At 36.8% G+C, this 21,052-nt stretch overlaps 3 protein-coding genes across 4 annotated transcripts; all 3 read left to right on the top strand.

Moving 5' to 3' along the window:
- Nucleotides 1-588: 588 nt before the first annotated feature.
- LOC147284967 (AT-rich interactive domain-containing protein 6-like) lies at nt 589-6,389 on the top strand. Of its 2 annotated transcripts, none has more exons than XM_086244530.1 (13): nt 589-702; nt 1,069-1,980; nt 2,083-2,122; nt 2,322-2,374; nt 2,946-2,991; nt 3,416-3,508; nt 3,756-3,863; nt 3,970-4,021; nt 4,109-4,184; nt 4,354-4,420; nt 4,518-4,568; nt 5,235-5,327; nt 6,022-6,389. In XM_086244530.1, exons 2-13 carry the CDS (start codon nt 1,079-1,081, stop codon nt 6,121-6,123), a joined length of 1,683 nt encoding a protein of 560 aa, XP_086100656.1. In that variant the 5' UTR covers nt 589-702; nt 1,069-1,078; the 3' UTR covers nt 6,124-6,389. The 2 variants fall into 2 exon arrangements, with proteins under 2 accessions (XP_086100656.1, XP_086100657.1); XM_086244531.1 differs by having other exon boundaries at nt 594-702; nt 1,076-1,980.
- Nucleotides 6,390-7,202: 813 nt separating this feature from the next.
- On the top strand, nt 7,203-10,767 carry PP7 (serine/threonine phosphatase 7). The gene is made up of 4 exons (XM_086243830.1): nt 7,203-8,509; nt 9,441-9,587; nt 10,271-10,378; nt 10,494-10,767. The coding sequence occupies exons 1-4, from the start codon at nt 7,421-7,423 to the stop codon at nt 10,572-10,574; spliced, it is 1,425 nt and encodes a 474-aa protein (XP_086099956.1). The 5' UTR covers nt 7,203-7,420; the 3' UTR covers nt 10,575-10,767.
- A 6,679-nt stretch (nt 10,768-17,446) lies between these two features.
- Nucleotides 17,447-20,427, top strand: LOC147284965 (thioredoxin reductase NTRB-like). Its single transcript, XM_086245428.1, has 2 exons — nt 17,447-18,678; nt 20,056-20,427. The coding sequence occupies exons 1-2, from the start codon at nt 17,604-17,606 to the stop codon at nt 20,124-20,126; spliced, it is 1,146 nt and encodes a 381-aa protein (XP_086101554.1). The 5' UTR covers nt 17,447-17,603; the 3' UTR covers nt 20,127-20,427.
- The last annotated feature ends 625 nt before the right edge of the window (nt 20,428-21,052 follow it).

The raw sequence follows: 21,052 nt of genomic DNA, 5'->3' as shown, positions 1-21,052 counted from the left end.
GCTTTTTTACATTTTATCCACTTAGATTTTGGGCTCAATCTCACTTCAACACCTAAAAAAATTGTGTCAATTTACCACATGAATTAAAAATTTGTTGCAATGTACCACCTTGGCTCATTTTGTTTAAACTTTTGTTAAAAATAAGAGTGTTTTGCTCTTTTTCAAGTTCTTATTGTTAGAAAAAAATGATTTTTTTACACTTTATTTGCTTTAACACAATAAAAACTGACTTAAAAAGACTAAAATACTCTTATTTTTAATAAAAATTTAGACAAAATAAACCATAGGTGGTATATTATAACAAATTTTTAATTCATGTGGTAAATTGACATAATTTTTTTGTTTAGGTGGTGAAGTGAGATTGAGTTCAAAATTCAGATAGATAAAATGTAATAAAGTCAAAAATAAAAGTGAAAGTTAATTACGGGCAAAATGAAAAAAGGTCTAGGATTTTTATTTTTGCAGGAGAGTGTGGGAAATTAAAATAAAAAAAAAGAGATCATGCGGTACCCGACGTCGTTTAGGACCTTCAGTAATGCAGTGCGAAATTAATGCATAAAATTTCCAAGCAGATTAATCAGTTTTAAATTGAAAGGAAATTGGCTAACGTAATTAATCGAGGATAAGGGAATTAGGGTTTATGGTGCGTACATACGATTAGGGCACGATTTTGAAGCTCCGTCTTCTTCAATTTCAAACCAGGTATGGAGCTCTTACAATCAATCCCCTGTTTTCTTTCCCTAAGTATTCTGATTTTAGATTTCTTTCTTTTAATTTATGAGAAAAAAAAAAACGACATGCTTTTGATTTTTTTGTGCGATGCTGCGTGAAAATATTAATTTGTATGATCCAATCGCAAGAATTTATTAATGCATTAGAAGCGCACAGTGGTAGATTCTACTTGTGAGTGATTTAGTTGGCTGTTTGCGCCATTGTATTTGAAATCTGCTCCTTCTGTTCTTCATAACCATTAAAAGACCCTACTGTTTTTTTTGCTTTTCTTCTTCCTTGTGTGTGTTTCTGTTTTTTTTTCTTTTGCAAAAAAAATGAGAAATTTACTGCTTTTAGTACTTAGGAAATGAGTGATACCAAGGAGAACGAAGAAACTGAACAAGACGTGCCAGTTGCTGCTTTAGATGGTGCACAACTAGAAAATGCCCAACAGACCGATCATACCAAGCAGAATGATTCTCCACATTCTGGAGAATCTGGACCAGTCCAGGAAACCCCAAATCCCGCTGAAAACGGAGAAACTCTACCCGACAAGACAGAGATTGAAATGACTACTGATGATAATAAGAATGGAGAACCACAGTCCGCCTCGCACGAGCACGATCACTATTCTCCTCCTCCCTCTGTCCCATTAAATGGTGATGACCAACAATTAGTCAAGCCAGATACCGAACCCTTGAGTGATGACAACCAACTATTAGTCAATCCAGATACTGAACCCTTGAATGATGACAAACAACTATTAGTCAAGCCAGATACTGAACCCACATCTGATGCCAAGACTGAAGCCCAGGTGTTGCCTCAAAATAGCAACCATGACTGTGAGGATAGCACCACCGTTTCCACTAGTCATCCAGAGACTGCTGAACTGACTGTTGATGTTAAAACTGAAGCATGTCAAGTGCCCAAGGGTGAATCTGGTGGTGCTGTTGCAGATACCGGAACTGTGAGTCATAATGAACCTGTTACGCCTCATGCTGGACCTTCTGATATAAAAGCGGAAACTAAGAGTGGGAAAGAGTTGAAGAGTAAGGTGAATGAAAAAGATATTACTACACCGACAAATAATGGAAACCCAAACTCGAAGTTCTTGTTTCTTTTTGATGACAGCCACATGTATGAAGGTAATGAATCAGGGACAGAAGAGGAGCAATCAGCTTTCATGAAGGAGGTGGAAAATTTCTTTAGAGAGAGGACTATGGAATTTAAGCCACCTAAGTTCTACGGAGAGGGGTTGAATTGCCTTAAGTAAGTTTATGCTTGTAATTTCTTCTATCTCATTTTGTTTACAATTAATATGAAATGTGATTTACTTTGGGCTAATGTATTTCCACTTCTCATTGGGACAAGGCTTTGGAGAGCTGTGACTAGATTGGGTGGCTATGATAAGGTATGCATTGGTTTTTAATCATAACTAAAGCCATGTGGAAGGTCCTATATTAGTTAGTATATGGAAAATGCCTAGTGTAATTGTTAAAAAACCTATACTTAGAATATATATGTATACATATGTTGTGAGTTTTGTTTTTTCAGAACCATATCTTTTCTTATTGCCAGCACATATATGATTGGCTTCTACTTATGGATAGGTGACCTCTTCTAAGTTATGGCGGCAAGTGGGAGAGTCCTTCAAACCTCCAAAGTAAGGAACAACATATGTTGCATATACAACTCCGTTATGCAAACTCCATTGTTTGGTGATATTGACTAATAGCTATTGTTTTATATCAGTATCAATGACTATGTTTCCTTTTACTGTAGTTTTGTTTTCATATGTGAAATTTTAAAAGTACCGATTGTTTGTCTTAATTCTCTAAGAGATACACTGCTATTCTGTGAGTGCTGATATTCAATTCCTTTCACTGGCAATACGTTATTGGTGTATTGGTTCTTTTTTGGTATATTTATGGGTCAAATTTGTGATGTTTATATCTGGTTTTTATGCATGTTGTTGTGCAACAAAACACCCTACCAAATATAAAATAAAAGTACATAGAGGGAAACATGATAAAATCTGTTGAAGAAGTAAGTTACTGCTTTCCTTTGAGCGAAATTTCTTTTGTTACGATTTAATCCCATCCTGATTTGATGTTTTGGAAAGTAAAAAAAGGAAAAAGGGTGGGGGTGAGGGTGAGGGTGAGGGTGAGGGAGTGGGTTTTAGAATGTCCAGTGTTTCTTTACTATGTGTTAAAAGGTTTCTATTTCTGCTGCAGGACATGCACTACGGTTTCATGGACATTTAGAGGTTTCTACGAGAAGGTGTGTGTGTGGGCGCGCGCATGCAAGCTGCATCTTTGTTGTATATTCTCTATTAACTATTAGCTTATGGAATCTCACTATGTGTGCGTGCTTGTACACTTGTTCAAATTTGATACTGGATCAAGAAACATGGGGTTAAGCAAATGTAATTATAGACTGATTTGCCTACTATGATTGGGCAATTTTGGCTTGAAGGCCCATACACGATCTGCCCATCTTGTTAGTAAGCATGTGTGAGTGGTCTGTGTTGGAAATTTATTCCAAGAAGCTTCCTTTACAGTATTTTATGTCCTGTTTGCCTCAAGATTACCATGAGTCCATTCTTTCAACAATCTTCTTAAATGTCATCCCCGTTCTTCTAGATCATAATCTTTATATACTTGATTATTGTTATTTATTACTTGTTGTTCTTGTATTACTTCAGGCCCTCCTAGATTATGAAAGGTATCAAACACATGGTGGTGAGCTCAGTGTGCCTATCCCTTCCCAGCCAGAGCCTATGAATATTGATAATCAGGCAAGTGTTGATCTTCTGACTCGTAATTTTTTGGTAATATTTGGTGTATTATATGACTCTGTGTTGCTCATTGTTTGGTTTCTTTTTACCACAATAGCTTTTATAAGTCATTCTCTCTCTCTCTCTCTCTCTCTCTCTCTCTCTCTCTCTCTCTCTCTCTCTCTCTCTCTCTCTCTCTCTCTCTCTCTATATATATATATATATATATATTTCAACATTGACTCTAATGCATGATGGTGGTAATTAGGCTTCGGGATCAGGTAGAGCAAGAAGGGATGCTGCAGCACGTGCCATGCAGGGTTGGCACTCACAGCGTCTCCTTGGTAATGGTGAAGTCAGTGATCCTATTATAAAGGTCTGGCAAATATTAAGATTTTCTGCTCTCATTTTGTGCTTTGTTTTTCATTCTCTGCCATATAGAAGTTTATTCTGATAATAATACCATCTTTTCTTTTCTTTAGGATAAAAATTCTATTACTTTGCAAAAGCGTGAAAAACAGCTTAAAACCATTGGTATGGCCCCTCAGTGGAACTGACATCTTCTATGTTGTTATAATTGGTATATAATTTCTCACTTCAGATTTTATATGTTGACTTCAGGTTTACTTAAAAGAAAGAAGCCACCTTACGTGGAGCATGTGGTAAAAGCTGCACGTACTAAACCATCTAAGCCACAGTTAGGATTCATGTTAAATTTATTGCATTTGTCCATAAATGTGTCTATATATGTATGTGTATATATATATATATATATATATATCTATCATGAAGTTTTTGACAATGTATGCAGTTGGCACTAAATTAGATTGCTAACTTGGCTTTTGGTTTGTTGTCTGTTTGGGTAGATTGGATGCAGATGTGGTTGATCTTGGACCTCCAGCGGATTGGGTGAAGATCAATGTGCAGAGAACTGTAAGTTTGTGCAAAACCTGTTTAAATACTAGGAAATATGCATTTGTGGGAATTTTCAAGGACCAACTCAATATGATGAGATTCATCATGTTTGCAGAAAGATTGTTTTGAGGTCTATGCTTTAGTTCCAGGGCTTCTACGTGAGGAGGTAAGTATACATATTCCTGAATCTGTGTGTGTGTGTGTCTCTCTCTCTCTCTCTTTTTATGCTTTTCTACCCTACCATTCTTTACTTTCTTATATAATTTCTTGTTTTCTTTAGAAGCCATGTATGCTAGTGTTTCCTTGTCCTGAAAGTGCCCCTACCTTTTGCACTGCGGAATAGGTGTCAATATTATTAGGCAGCTGCTTTTGTTGCCTAGGAAATCTCTAGATGCGTAGGAAATGGGTGTCTTAGGTGATTATCTCTAGAATTTGGTTGTATTGGATGCAAGTTGTTGCAGACAAATTTTATTGGGAGGATCTTGAAACCACGGGCAATTTGTTCTGCACTCAACTAACTGCTTCCGGAAAAAAGAAAAATTATGTTCAATTCTTGATTCTTTTCTGTTTTCATCACTTGCCTTTATTGTATGAAATGTGGGAATCAAAAACTTGTAAAGTGGCCTGCTGATAACTTCTTTAGGCTGTTTATTTGAGACTTGGCATTGAATCTTGCCATTGTAGAGTACATGTTTGCATATGAAGGATAAATTTGTGTGTCCATGATCAACTTTTGAATTTAGTACTCATTAGAGGGGAAAAAGATTGTATTCAACCTAAGGTTTGTGTTTCTGCAATTATATTTAATACCTTGTTCTTTTTGCAATCTCAGGTGCGTGTTCAATCAGATCCAGCTGGCCGATTGGTTATAAGTGGTGAACCTGAGCATCCTGATAATCCATGGGGTGTCACACCTTTCAAAAAGGTGAATTCTTTTTATCTTTCCTTTATTTGGGTTGAGAGTTGAGAAATTTGAAAAAGTAATTATGGTTTGGTGGGTGAAATGGTTCACAGAATATTATTGTTATAGGCAGCCAGCAGTGTGGTCAATACGATAAGGTCATGTGGGAAAAAATTGACTAATTTGAGAAATTTCAGTCTCAATATACCTTACGAAACCCTGTTCAGATTAGGAAGGAAAGAAAACCAATCAAATTTATTTGATGATATGACAAAACCATCATTGTAAGATTCTCCTTCAGCAAACAAAGAACATGCTTGATTTTAAAAGAGAAAAGTTTGTGCATAATGGAAGTTACAGAAAAGTTAAATAATGAAATGACACGAAATACTGTTCAACCACTCACCTAGGAGAAATAGAATGACATCAGAGGTTTCCTTACCCCCTCACCCATTTGTAGCCTGCATACCTCCTACAATTATTACTTTCATTTTGAAGTCCAAACTCCAAACTCCAAACTCTATATTAGTACGTCTTGTTGTACCACAGGAACTTTGTAAACTGAGCAATATTTGAGCTTGTTTGCCAGTCATCTGGTTAATTACCATTTGTTTCATATTTTACCTTTATTCTGTTTGTTTCAAATGGAAATTAATGATCCGTCAGATGGTTTAAACTTTAAACAGCTGTGTGATAGTATTTGGCTTTCTGTTAACAGGTTGTGAACTTACCATCAAGAATCGATCCACACCAGACATCAGCTGTGGTCACCCTGCATGGACAGTTGTTTGTTCGTGTTCCATTTGAGCAGTCGGAATAGTAACCCTAAATTAGGCCATCAGGCTGTTCTGTAGAAACCAGACAATCTACCCGACCTTAATTAGGCCAAGTTAGATAGTTTAGTTGGTTCTTATCCATATGTTCAGTTTAATGTCTGGACCTCGATGTTCACTAGTTTAGTACAGGATACAAGCTAACCTTTGCTGTACTTAGTTACCAGCATGTTCAGTTTAATGATCGATCTTACTTAGCTAGGAATCCTTTTATTTATTCATTTTTATGGTACATGTGCAAATATTATATTCAGGTAGATATGTATGCATGGAGTTCTCTTATCTTCTGCCAAGTTCTGATTCGATTTTGCCGTCTTAAGATTACTGACTGAACCTTCACTTGGACTATCACATTTTACTGTGCCCTCCCCTCATAAGAGCAATTTAAAGGTCTAATTTGGTGATTACACTCTATCTGATGTAATTCTATTTGGGATGCTAAAGTTGTAAAGATATAAAATTGTAATTCAGGCCCATTTAATTAAAAAAAGACCCTAACCCCATCTAATAAATCCATTCATAACTAAGTTCTTCAAACCAACTCAAACCGTCAAACGTACTAGTTTAGGGTACCCGTTGTATTAAAATTGAAAAGCATTAGCATGGGCCAACTCTGGAACTAGACTGATTAGCTTGAACTTCAATATTATGCCTACCCAAACATAATTTTATTTTTTTAATTTTTGCTTTGTCTTATAGGTATTACAATACAAACACTGTGTTATACAAAAACATATTTTATGGTGGAGATTATGGAGAATTCATATCCTAATTATGAAAAAATGAACACCTTCAACACTAAGGGGATCATGATGCTACAATGACCAGTAGGGTCATCAGCTGTGTCAAACTTTTTTCCTTAACATACAATTTTATTAATTTTTTGGGGGTTAAATATTGGGATCAACCTTTTGGAGTTTAAAAAATACAGAAGTGGAACACAACTCCAACTCAGCAAGTTTGGACGATTGAATCTTTTCTGATTCAACCAGCGTGGCATACATTCACCCTTTATCTGTCAATCCAATGAATTCATTCTTTTTTTGGCAATTAGCTGTGAATTTATGAGTAATACGTCACCATGCACTAAACAGTCCCAAAAAATGAAAAAATAAAAAAGAGTTTTTTTGGTCGAAAATAAATGTGTAAAAGACTGGAAGTGATATGTAATCTGTATATGTAATATGTATGCTCTCAAATCAATTGCTCTATAAATGAATGTGTGTATAAATTCACAATTTGTAGTTGTTAGGGTTTGGCCAGAATTTTTTAGAGGCTGAAAAGATGTCATGCAATCCAGATATACAAACTGCAGCTCCACCATCTGCATCTGAATCGTCTCCATGTAATCCTCCATTACCCACAGCTCAAGATCAAGAATTTTCAGCAGCAGAAGCAGCAGTAGTCTTTGATTCATCGTCTTCCGCCATAACCAACTCGGAATCGGAAGACAACAACCCATCATCATCATCTTCATCGCCGCCGCCGCCTGAACTAGAAATCCCAGTTGGGTGGCCGCCGGACGGGAAGCTCAGCCTCCAATGGGTCCGAAACCTCATGTCCGTCTTTGATTGGTCTTCCCGAAATCTCGGTCCCTCCCAATTACCAGACGTGTTTCCTGTCCAGGTGTTCGATAGCTTGGTCCTCACAGCCTCCAAGATCCTCCACAAAGAGCCCAATTGCCTCAACATCGATCACTGCGGTCCTGACTCCACCGTTGTCGTCGTCGGAGACCTTCATGGCCAGTTGCACGACGTCCTCTTTCTCCTTCAGGATGCTGGGTTCCCTTCTGAAGATCGTTTCTTTGTCTTCAATGGCGATTATGTCGATAGAGGTGCTTGGGGTCTCGAGACTTTCTTGATACTCTTGGCTTGGAAGGTGCTTATGCCTAGCAGAGTTTATCTTCTCAGAGGAAACCACGAATCTAAGTATTGCACCTCTGTTTATGGTTTTGAGAAGGAGGTACTGACAAAGTATAAGGATAAAGGTAAACATGTGTACCGAAAATGTCTCGGATGCTTTGAAGGGCTTCCTTTGGCCTCCATCATTGCTGCACATGTATACACTGCTCATGGAGGACTATTCCGCAGCATAGCTGTGACCCCATCCAAGAGATCAAAGGGAAAGAAGAATCGTAGGATAACTTTGAATTCTGAACCCGGTTCCTTAACACTTGGCTCTTTAGAAGAATTGTCTAAAGCCCGAAGATCGGTTCTTGATCCTCCATGGGAAGGTTTGAACTTAATTCCTGGTGACGTGCTGTGGTCTGATCCTTCAATGACTCCGGGCCTTTCTCCAAATAAAGAGAGAGGCATTGGCTTGCTTTGGGGTCCTGACTGCACTGATGATTTTCTAAACAAGTTTCATCTCAAGGTGATATCAAACTTTGAAATTTAATTTTAGTTGATAGAAGCGTTCTTTAATGTTTTTCATTATAACCATAATGTGTTGTGTTATGCCCTTGATTGATAACTTGCTTCTTTTTGTTGGTTTGAAATCTTTTAATGCGTAACTCACCCTGTAAATGTTAAATCTTCTAGTGTTAGAATAATGTGACTGTGAAGTGCCAAACATGACATACTTTAATGTTAATCTAGCAGCAAACTACATTTATTTTTGGGAACAAAACCTTTGAACATTTTTGGTTACTAGTGTTCCACGTGCAGTGGTGGTTGGATAGTAGTTAGTTAGTAACTCTTTTTCCGATTATGACTTTCAATTTAGGGAAATTTGTATATTCAAATGTGGATATACAAGTTTGGCAAGATCATTCAAGTTTGGAAAGAAGGGGTTTGTGTTTACTGGCCATACCAACACCTCTGATCGAAGCTAATGGTTGGAAACCCTCCCTAACATAATGTTGTTGACTAATGTTTTACCCATCGGGGTCTTTTCACCTTCTTATGTGTTCTCTTTACATGCATGACAGTAAAACGCTTACTTAAGAAGGTTTGCATATGAGCATGCAAGTGCATATGCTTTGTTATTACTTTGATAGTTTATTACCACTTTGGCCTTGGCTCAATAGGTAGATGGTGGGTGGGGTTTGACTATGTCTTTGGTTAAAATGTTACCAATTAAGGAAAAAAAACATCTAATCTTTTCTTTAAAATTGGCTAGTAGCCCTAATGTTTCTAAACTGCATAGGGGTTAATGCTCTTTACATTTCTCACACACTACTTATGAACTGGTTTCTTTTTACTCTCTTGTTACTTGTACTTCTCTATCTTTTATATTTGCATACTTGGTAATCACAACAGAGCTGCAATACTAAAATGAGGTTATTACATTGTTAAAACCTCAGTTGATTATTAGATCACATGAAGGCCCTGATGCACGGGAAAAGAGGTCAGGTCTTGCAGGAATGGATGAAGGGTACACCATAGATCACATTGTGGACTCAGGAAAGCTCATTACTTTGTTTAGTGCTCCAGATTACCCACAATTTCAGGTTTGTGCAAGATCCTTTGATATTTAGTTTCTTAGTGTTCATTAGCACAATTTTATGTGAATTCCTTGCATACTTTTAGGAAACTGTTATTGCTTATCAGCACTCTATTAGTTTCTTGCACTTCACATTGTGAGTGCATAAAAATTATATTATTTAATTTGTAGTGTGAAAAAGTAAAATTAGAGAACCAATAACATTACCTAATTTGAATCATTATTTTCTTTCAACTTTGTTTGTTTTAAAGGTTTTCTTGTAGGGAAAGTTTTTAAAATTTATATCCATTGTTCTAACGCATCTTGCATGTTATGGGCCAAATGCATCTTCTGGAATTTTGTCCGTGAATTCAAAAGGGGCTTTTGTGTATGTTGTGTAGCATGTGGAACTTGCCCATTTTTATTGCTATATATGGCTATTAAGTGTTGGCAAATATGTCTTCTCTATAACTATGGGTCGAGCCTTCAAGTTTGTTGAATTTTGCTTTCATTCCATGGGACATCGGAACCTCACTTGCATCATAAATAGGTTGTGTTGGTTTGTGATTTGATTTGAAGATATTATGCCCTTGTTAATGTTCCCTTTTTTCATCCTGTAAATTGACATTGTATCTCTTGGTATATTCTCCAAAGAAATTTTTTGTATCACTTTTTACATCATCTTTTGATATCACTTTCTCTGACATGCAGGGGACAGAGGAGAGGTATAGAAATAAAGGGGCTTACATTGTTTTGGAACCCCCTAACTTTGATAATCCTGTATTTCATAGTTTTGAGGCAATTACTCCAAGACCAAAGGTATTGGTTATTATTGATCTATGATTCTTTAAACCATGATAAGTTTCTGGTTCGTGTTGAAGCTAAATGTTTCTGTTAAAAGTATTACGGTACTTACATGGAGCTTCCATTGCAGGCAAATGCCTATTACGATTATGAAGAAGTGATTGATTCTGATGAAGAGTTGGATTTGGCATCAATGGTAACCAGTATGTGAAGATCCATCATCACTCACCACTTGTTTCTGATGATATCCATTGCAAATTTTACTTCCCCTTCATGATTTTGTTGTGTTATTATTATGATTATTTTGCCATTTGAAAATGTACAATAATATCTAGTTTTGCAGTAATTATCATCATCATTATTTTTTGGCTCACATATAAAATCTATTATTTGTTTTCATCGATAATCAATGAATCATTAGACAGTTTTTACTTTGTAGTATAACATGACCGGAACTCTCTCTCTCTCTCGCTCTCTCTCAAAAGTTATCGATGTTCATTTTTCTATAAATACAAATTTTATTTTAGAACCTTGTGATTATATTAATGAATCATTAGAAAATGTTCTAGAACCGTACTTTTTTCACATACCAGAAAAAATGTAACTATACCATATATGCATGTCTAATGTTGCTCAAGAATATACTTCTACTGTTCTTTTACTGTGAAGTTTATAGCTTTGGAGTACTTATCATGGGAATCATATCCGGGAGGAGCCTTATAGATCGCAGTCAGCCCACCAAATTTGGGGTGTTTTTCACGTTGTTCAACCTTTGATACTTGAATAATGAACTCCTAAATTGTAGCCATATCTGGTGGACTGGTTAAAGTCCATTGTTGGCAGTCAAAAATTTGCTGACAGAGGAACTCAAAAGGGTACCTTTGGTTGCTATTCGTTGTGTTGATCCTGATTTAGAACATAGGCCTAGAATGGGGGATGTTATTGCCCTGCTTGAGCCCTGTGACTTGCTACTCACATACTTTATCCCAATGGATCACTACTCTGATTTGAAAAGCTCCGCACCAAACATATTCAAATAAGTTGGACAAACATTACGGACAAGCCCAAATTAACTAAGTTATAAAAGAACATCTTACCAAAAAAAAAGTTATAAAAGAACATTCATATTTAAATAATCTGGACAAATGAACAAGTCCAAATTAACTACTTAACTAGGTTATAAATGGATTCCATTTCTGCTCGACTCTTGACTGCATGGTCCTCGATTAAGACATTCACTTGTAAATTTACCTGTTCCAAAATTAAAAAGCAAAACTTGATCAAATCCTCAAGTAAAACGATAGTAAATTGTATCTCACAACTTGACATGCAAGTAGACTACTACAAGTGTACTCTCTACGTACAACAAACAAGAAAAAACAATGCCAAGATGAATTTAAGTTCAGACAAGGGTTAATCCTACATAAACCTGAAAAATGGGAGGGCCAGATCTAGTACAAGTTAATTTGAATCCAAGTTGGTTGTCCATTTAAAAATGCATGACCCAACTCAGCCTGCCAAGCAACATTAGATACAATGTGTCTATATGTATTCGTATGTGTGTGTATGTACATATATAATAGATTATCGAAGTGAATTTATACATGTGTGATAGTAGCTTGAAAAGAGAAAGCATTAGCTCATATTCGAAGTATTAAAAAATACAAAAAGAATTTAACACAATCACAAAATGGCAATAAAGACATGTACAAAGATTTACAAGAGCGAAATGTGTATTCAAAAAAAGATTAGCATATAAAGAAAAAGGATGTCGAATTACTAAAAGCATGATTAAAATTTAAGTTTACAAATAAGTGGGTCAATGGGATTGTAACTAATCTCCCTCAAGAAGAAGTGTGGAAACTCATTGAAAGAAGCATTAGACTGGCACAACAAACCACATTAATTTTTCTTCAAACTTATCCGGATTTCACTGTCGGAGCTACAATCAATGCGCATTTTGAGAGAAGGTCTGGGTTGGTCCTTATGATGCTACTGCAATACCAAATACATGGCCTCTGAAAAACGGGAAATTAAAGAGATGGATAAAACTCTTGCGGCATGCATATATAACTCATAGTTAAGCAGAATTGTATTAATTGTAGAAAGCAAAACATTAACAGAATGCTAGCAGACTAGAAATGGCAGGTTTATACTCATCGTCACATGAACAATATATTGTGATCAAAATGAACACATGTTGTTATACTTGTTTTGTTAATTTCCCTTCTTTATGGAACAGTAATACAAATGGAAGACCTTAGAAAATGAAGCACAATGAATGAAACCCCGAGGTGGTCAACTTGCTAGCTAGGAATTAAGTTGATCAATTGACTGAACCCTCTCTCTCTCTCTCTAGCTCTCTCTCTCTCTCTCTTAACTTTAATATGCTAGCTAAGAATTAAGTTGATCGATTGACTAAAACCTCTCTGTCTCTCTCTGTCTCTCTCTCAACCTTAATATGTGATTATATGATGAGCCACTTGGAACTTTTTATATCCCACCCCACGTACCTCAGTCTTGACTCTATTAATTTAAAAATTTTCTTGCTCTATTTTCTAAATGGGTTATGCGATGCCATCAGCCATCTTAGAACTTTTAACAAGTTCCAAGGTTCCAAGATGACCACGACACTCTTCTCTTAGTCTCTACTCTCTACCAAATTCCAAGATAATTCAAATGATTGAAAAAAATTGCTACCAAAATGTGAATCTAAATTATTAGTTACATTGACTTTTAAATTTTTAATTGAATTTGTGTATATATACTTGTTGTTTAATACTATGACGTAATTATGTTGTCAAACTATTTAATAACAAAGCATGATAATATTAAAAAGACGTACGCCATCAAGCTTCAGATTTAATTAACCTAGTTGTATGCTATATGATTCAAATGAATTAAAGTATAGGAAATGATATAATGGGGACGATATTATTATATTAATTCTGTGAAAGCCAAGAACGAGTCGACTAAGCATACAATTCACATTCCAATTTGCACAGGAACTGGTTTGGTTTCCAAGGCCTCCCTTTCATTAATTTCTAAAATAACTACCTTGACTTTCCATGCATGCAGCAATCAATATCTTTGATTCTTGACCACCAATGGACCGACTCACTTCCCATATCAACCACAAAGGTTTAGATTCATATTCATACTCATAGCTTCAAGCCTTCAAGCACCATGTGGCATATTCCATATATATATGTGTGTGTGTGTGTGTGTGTGTGTGTGTGTGTGTGTGTGTGTGTGAAAGCTTTGAGAAGTTGATAACCAACAACAAAAATATATATGACTTATATTTTGTCTTTTTTTTTTTGGTCTATATTTTGTCACTTCTTAACCTCCCAGGTTTTATGTAATATTCCCTACAACATAGGAAAAACAGAGGAAAATGATCTTTTGTTTTGTAAGTTGGGTTGTCATGAATGGATTTGCTTCATCCAGTGTTTCACATTCTGTATTAATTTCACATCTATCTTCACCCATCAATGTACCAATATTTACACAACAAATGACTATTTTATCCTTAGTGATATGATTTAACTAATGCCCATCCAAAGAGATCATTGCTAATATTTATCACAACCCTATTGAAAAATTTGCCCAAAAAAAAAAATCACAACCCTATTGAAAAAGCTAACCACTCTACCAAAAAAGATATTTCATAAGTCAAACTTTGTTAGACCACCAGCAGCAATTGCACCTTAATCACACATTACTATCACAATTACCAATTTACCAGGGATTTGAACATTATCCCCATGGATTACTCAAGGAAATCAACTTTATCTACCAACTTCGCTCCTTTTTAGTCACCTAATTTGAAAAGGGACACTAGGGTTCTTCCTTTTCCCTTGTCCCCTCTGGCCTACCACCATACCAATGATTCAATGATTCAATGATTCCCAAAACTTGCTCTTGGGTGCATAAACAAATGTATAATCCAGCCATATCGATCTACTTGTAAAAACCCACACCTTGAGTACTATATATATTATATATGATTCCAATTTCCAGTCCACCCAATTGACAATACCCTTCAAAAGTTCAAAAACACTCAAAAATTTCCAAGTCCCTTCCCTCCTTAATCATTACCTTACCATCAAAAAAGTCCCTCCTCAACCTTATTTATATCACATGCCCACAACCCACAACATAGATTATATATTTCAGTGCCTTGGCTTCAGGCTTTGGGTTCTTGATTGTTTGTGCAAGCTAGGCTAATGGGTCACATGAGCTACAACAGGGTTGGGATTAGCAGCAACAGGCCAAACAGAGGTTTCAGGCTAAACCCAAGAAAGTTCTCAGTCTCAAGGCTACGTTTGAGGTTCATATGCTTCTTCAGGCTCTTGAGCAGATTGAGATGTTCATATGGGCATGCCCTGCAAGCTCTGAAAAAGGGTATGAGCAGAAGAAGAAGAAGAAGTAGTACTAGTCCTTCTGCTCCTACTAATATCAAGAGGAACAACAGCAGCAGCAGGAGGAATCTGGTGGCCACAGAGGCACAAAACTCATGTGGCAGGTTGAGATCTTTTGGACGGTCCAATTCTTTCTATGCAGAAGCCATTGCTGATTGCTTGGACTTCATCAAACGCTCTTCTATTTCTGTGGATCAAAACCCAGTTGTCCAAAGATAGGGTAGTACTTGAGAAGTACTTTGTAGTTTTTTGGGTTTCATTTGATTTTCTGTTTGGCTGCCAAGAAAAGTACGTATTACTCATATGTGTATGTAGATTGTTTGTTTGTACTGGAAAATTGGTTTGGTCTCTCTGTATATCTGATCATCATATCAGGAGTTTTGGTTTTGGAGATCATGACATGAACTTTGTGTAAAAAGATTGATGAGTATGATAAGAATGTTTTGTTTTATTAATTTTCTATTTCTTGAAGTCATTGTGATTAATTAAAATTATAGTGGGATTCTCTGCTTGTGGGGTGGCAATGGGAAGGTTCGTAGTAGGTTTGAATGCAGATTTGCGTAGTTTGTATTTACCACCTACCAAATACATTTTCCATTATTTTATTTGACTGAAAGAAGATAGAAAGGAAAAGAAGGCAAAAAGAAATTTCTTTGTTGAAATTAAGAAGAGAAGGTTATTATTTTTGGAACTTTAAGAAAGTTCAGTCATTCATATTTTCAAAGATGGTACCCACCATCTTGGTTGTTTAATCGAGGGCTTAAAGCTAAAGTCCATTAAAAATACTAATGATGTTGATGCATCCACTAATTGATCCCCTTTATTGGTTAGTGAATAGTGGTCTAAACTCAAATCCATTATCCATATCAAATTATCAATCATAAAAAAGGTGAAAAAACCAAAATGATAAAGGAGAAGGGCATGTATTATCAGTAGGGTGGTGGTTGCAATCCTAATGTGGGCCTGTCCATGTTTGGGGCTAAGTCTAAAGGCCCAACCAACTTTAGTAGTGAGTGATTGGAATAAATGGAAATGGGCCTATGGAGATAAAACATTTTAGGGCTTCTCAATGATCAGCCCAATGCTTTTTTTTTTTTGGGCCTGGGATCAGCTCAATGCATTCAAGTATTCAACACTCAAAAACATTTCAAAAATTCAACTTTACCTTAAATACATTGAGAGTTAGAACATATGTGAAAATAAAAAAGGAAAAAGAGAGCCAACCATGGCTGGCTAGAGCATAAAGTCGGAATTTTCTTCGCTGAGCACATCATTTATCATTGGATATAGAAGCTCCCTTAAAATTGGAAGTGGAGTAGAGTAAGCTGTGTGTAGCAAGATTAAGGCATAAATATAATGGAAATTTTATCAATTAACACATTGTGATATAAATATATATATTGAGAGTTGACTTTTTATATATATATTTTTTATCGAAAATAGATACATTTAGGGGGGTATGTCCCCAACTTAAATTTCATTGGATTTTAAATGTTCAATGAAATTTAAGTGTCCCTAACTCAGATTTTAATGGAATCTAAAGAAATCAAGGTTTCCCCAATTCAGATTTTAATAGATTTCAATGAAATTTAGGTGTTCTCAAAAAGTCATGAATATCATTAAGTGAAGGATTTTAATGAATTTGGATAGATTTAAATACATTTTTTACACATAACAAATTTCATGAGAATTCTAGTTAATTTCTTTAGATTTTGATGGATTATATGAATTTTTAAATCTCTTAAAATCCTTTAAAATCTGAGTTGGGGACACCCTTTTAATCTTCTCAACTCTAATTTTAACATTCTCAACTCTTAAGACCCGTTTGGTTCATATAATTGATTTTTTTGGAAATAAATTCTTTTGCATTTTTCAGGGGGAAGGGAATGTGAAATTTCATTTCTTGTGTTTGGTAAGCTAGAGAAAGTAATCTAGAAATTGGAAGCAATAAATGTTGTGTTTGGTCAGTTTTTCAATTGTACTCTAATATATTATTTATTTTGAAATAATAGCAGGGTTAATTTTGTCAAAAAAGAAGCAATAAATGCTTTCCCAAAAAGGGGGAAATCAATTCTATTACTCAAGCAAGGATTTCATTTTTCCCCCAATAAGGTTATCATATTCCTTTGGGCCATGAATTGATTTCCCTTCCCTGTACTTATAAACTTGAGAATATAATTAATTTCTCATTGCTAAATCTCCAAAACTTGAACCAAACAAGCCTCTAAACTCTCGTATATACTTGATCATCTCTTTGAACAGTTCAACCAACTTAACTCTACTACCAACCTTAATTAATTTCGTCATTTCATAGCGCAAAAGAGCCAAACAATAGTCAAAATTATAAGCACCTCATTAAAATTTGTTAATTTTCTGATCTTTCCCTAAATGGAAACCTTCATAGGTTCTGCCTTTAGGTTTTTGGTTAAGTTAGGTTAAGTAGCAAAGCAAAGAACAAGTTACTTACTTGGTTCATAAGGCATTGAAACCTTAGTTACCAAGAAACTGTTTACGCATAGAGGCTCTTCTGTATCAATCTATATCATACTGTAGAAAATAAATTAGTACCTCACATTTTCACATCAAATAATCAAATAATCAAATAATTAAATAATAAAACAAACGGAGACATTTGCTATTCGTGACTGGGGACTAGGAAGAAGCAGAAGCCAATTTGATTTTCGAAACCGCGCTTGTCCAAAAACGCGTTTGGAAAACAAAAGTGGCGGTGATTCCCGAGTCTGATTGACCATCTTTTTTTGGTCGTTGCGGTCTGTTTGGCTTGGGAATGTTATTATTCTTAATTCATTTCGAAAATGAAATTTTTCCCAAATCCAAACAAGGTGCTGAGTCTGTTGAGAAGAGCTTGCAGCACAGTTGGAGTAGCGGCAGCAGCTTCTTTCTCTTCGTCCTCTTCATCTTCAGCCTCAACCTCCGTACCCAAACTAGCCACGTCAGCCATGGACGACCTGAAAACCCTAAAGACCAAGGTCTGCATCGTCGGCAGTGGCCCGGCGGCCCACACGGCCGCCATCTACGCAGCCCGAGCGGAGCTCAAGCCGGTTCTCTTCGAGGGCTGGATGGCCAACGACATCGCCCCCGGCGGCCAGCTCACCACCACCTCCGACGTCGAGAACTTCCCGGGCTTCCCCGACGGAATCCTCGGCATCGAGCTCATGGACCGCTGCCGGAACCAGTCCCTCCGGTTCGGCACCCAGATCTTCACCGAGACGGTCTCCAAAGTCGACTTCTCGACAACACCTTTCAAGGTCTTCACCGATTCCAGGACGGTTATCGCCGACGCCGTCATCGTCGCCACCGGTGCCGTCGCCAAGCGCCTCGTCTTCCCCGGCTCCGGCGAAGGCCAGGGCGGGTTCTGGAACCGCGGGATTTCGGCCTGCGCGGTTTGCGACGGGGCTGCCCCGATTTTTCGGAACAAGCCTCTAGCCGTCATCGGCGGTGGAGACTCGGCCATGGAGGAGGCAACGTTTCTCACCAAGTACGGCTCGGAGGTCCACATAATCCACCGGAGGGACACGTTTAGGGCTTCGAAGATTATGCAAAACAGAGTGCTCAGCAACCCCAAAATCCGAGTCATCTGGGACTCGGAGGTGGTCGAGGCCTATGGGGAAGGAGAGAAAGGTAATTTGGGAGGTCTGAAGGTGAAGAACGTCGTGACCGGAGAGGTGTCTGATTTGAAGGTTTCCGGGCTCTTCTTCGCCATTGGGCACGAGCCTGCCACCAAGTTTTTGGATGGCCAGTTGGAGCTCCATTCTGATGGGTACGTTGTGACCAAGCCAGGGACGACGGAGACCAGTGTCCGCGGAGTTTTCGCGGCCGGAGATGTTCAGGACAAGAAGTACAGGCAGGCTGTCACTGCTGCTGGAACTGGTAAACTCCTCCTAACCCCTTATTTCCTTTATCTTTGAATGAATTTTGTTTCTGAGTTTTAGATTCCAGCAGAAATAATGTGTACTGTATAATGCCAATTCAGAATTGCTTGGTGTCTTAGTCATCCGCATATATGTGTCTGTAGTTATTGATTTCATTTTTGTGATGCTTGTTATTGTGTTTGAAAACTAAACTCAAAATGGTAATTGCATTACATCACTACATTTTAGGATAATGTTCACTATTGTATTATTCATATTGCCAAACTGTCATCCCATTGGAACGAGCATCCACATGAGTTACAGTTCAGAATGACAGTCTTCTTGCAAGGTTGCTTGGCAAGAAAGCATTCCCTCTATATTTTACTCATCTTGTCAATTTAAGCATCAGCACTTTTAGATAATTTAGGGGGCACCTCATGCCTCCTTTTCCATGATAGACTGGAGAGTTTTTGGTAATCATTGCTTATATATATGTATAATGTATTGATAATGTCATAAGGATAGTTTGTGATAAAACTTTCTCAATTGCCCACTGACATGGTGTGCCTATTTGTTTTGTTTTCTGTCTCAAAGGTTACTTAAACATTCACTCCACTTGGTAGTTTGACCAGCAAAATTTGTGTTGCATTGCACTATTGTTTATTTATTTTTTGTGTTCTGATGCTTGATGCTGCCACAATGACCTAATTCCTACTTTATGGATTAGGGAAATAAAAGAGCTCTGCTATTCATAGCCAGCTTGTGGTGGCTAGATAGCAAAGAAGCAGTATGGGATATGAGTGGACTTTGAGCTCTGACTGAAGCCACCCTGTGTTTTCCTTGAACTTGAGCTGAACCATGCATGGCTAAGATAGGATTATGAATAGGGGACTTCACAGATTTGAATACCAGGAACTTGATTTCACCCTACCCATTCTTTGAATCCTCATGTATGTGAATTTAATACCATGTCTCATGAAGCTTGTGCTTGAGCTAGGTCAATTTAGCCTCGAGGTTTTTTAGTATTGAGCATGTATATAGAATTTCTATTCCAACTTAATTTAGCTAACTTGCTTACACCACCAGATGAATTCCTAATTTTACACATGAAGATGGGTTTGATGGCTGCCTACCTGCTACATTTTTTCTGTTTTATTTGACTTAACTGAGCTTTCACATATAAAATTATATGTTGATGACTTTGATTGTTGCCATCATTATTTGCACATAGAAATTTTGCATCAACTTCCTCTTTCTTCCCACTGGTAAATGACCAAGCATATAACAGTGGATGTAGTCTTCTTTATAAATCAAAATTGTGTTTTAATTCCATTGTAAGATCTAGTGGTCTTTCCAATCAGTGGGATTTAATTTCTTTCATTCCATAATGATGCAGGATGCATGGCAGCCTTGGAAGCAGAACATTACTTGCAAGAGATTGGATCCCAGGAGGGTAAGAGTGATTGACTACCTCGGATTGGCGAGGGATCGAAGAGCAGCTCAGTTAGAAGCAAATTTTAATCAACAATAGGATGAAGAAAAGCTCTCTTTGGACTAAATATCCATTATTTGGTTGCAAGAAAAGGGTAGAGAAAGATTAGGAATATTGGCCATCATTCTGCTACTATTATATTTATCTTACAATCCAATTGTTGGATGCGATCATAACCCGCAGATTATCATTCTTATGGCATGGCATCTGCAACTTAAAGGATATGTGCTTGGACGTATGTTTGTTTAATTTGCTTCAAATTAAAATTTCTCGATACTTCATATCCAAAATTTTGACTCTAACCTGATCTGGAAGAGGTCTGGAAATTGTTATCACATTCTTTGTTTAGAGCGTGCCAATTTGGACCCTTTAATGTTGTCTCTTGGCCCATGCCATTTCAATAGTCAAAACTCCAAGCTTCGAGCCTTGTATGTGTGAATCACAGATTAAATTATATATAAAATAGAAATGGAGGGTGTTTTTTCTATTCCCGGTACTTTGGTGTCTATGAACAAGTTATCTTTTTGACAAATCATTTTAGAAAACCATGATGTATCATTACCGTTTGATTGAATTTGTAACCATTAAAACTATCGACTTATTGTAAAAAAAAAAAAATCAACCGAGTGCTCTATAAAGGAGTCCATTTATTAAGTGCAATAAGTGTTTATGATGATGCTCAAAATTTGACATTCGAAATTTGTCGTAAAAGTCACTCTGTTTTTTGGTTTGTGTAAGAACACTAATCAGCTACAATCTTTTTCCAATATGCTGAAGAAGTTGTGACACATCTGGTTTGCCTTTTAAGTTTCTATTGTTATGTCTATTAGTTATTTTTGTTGTTTACCAACAATACTGTTGTCTTTTGGTCATTGTCATAAGCATTGTTACAGCTCGGTTC

The sequence above is a fragment of the Dryas octopetala genome, chromosome 5 (genome assembly GCF_963921425.1).
Source record: "Dryas octopetala chromosome 5, drDryOcto1.1, whole genome shotgun sequence".
NCBI lineage: Eukaryota > Viridiplantae > Streptophyta > Magnoliopsida > Rosales > Rosaceae > Dryas > Dryas octopetala.
The sequence above is the reverse complement of the archived record's forward strand: the minus strand, read 5'-3'. Positions and strand labels throughout refer to the sequence as shown.

What these genes read in the sequence shown, in the direction of transcription:
- LOC147284967 (XM_086244530.1), top strand. Translation starts at nt 1,079, where the DNA reads ATGAGTGATACCAAGGAGAACGAAGAAACTGAACAAGACGTGCCAGTT. An exon ending in GATTGGGTGGCTATGATAAG is followed by an intron (nt 2,123 to 2,321) that starts GTATGCATTGGT and finishes ACTTATGGATAG; the next exon opens with GTGACCTCTTCTAAGTTATG. An exon ending in TCAGTGATCCTATTATAAAG is followed by an intron (nt 3,864 to 3,969) that starts GTCTGGCAAATA and finishes TCTTTTCTTTAG; the next exon opens with GATAAAAATTCTATTACTTT.
- LOC147284965 (XM_086245428.1), top strand. Translation starts at nt 17,604, where the DNA reads ATGAAATTTTTCCCAAATCCAAACAAGGTGCTGAGTCTGTTGAGAAGA. An exon ending in TGTCACTGCTGCTGGAACTG is followed by an intron (nt 18,679 to 20,055) that starts GTAAACTCCTCC and finishes ATAATGATGCAG; the next exon opens with GATGCATGGCAGCCTTGGAA.
- PP7 (XM_086243830.1), top strand. Translation starts at nt 7,421, where the DNA reads ATGTCATGCAATCCAGATATACAAACTGCAGCTCCACCATCTGCATCT. An exon ending in TAAACAAGTTTCATCTCAAG is followed by an intron (nt 8,510 to 9,440) that starts GTGATATCAAAC and finishes TTAAAACCTCAG; the next exon opens with TTGATTATTAGATCACATGA. An exon ending in CAGATTACCCACAATTTCAG is followed by an intron (nt 9,588 to 10,270) that starts GTTTGTGCAAGA and finishes TCTGACATGCAG; the next exon opens with GGGACAGAGGAGAGGTATAG.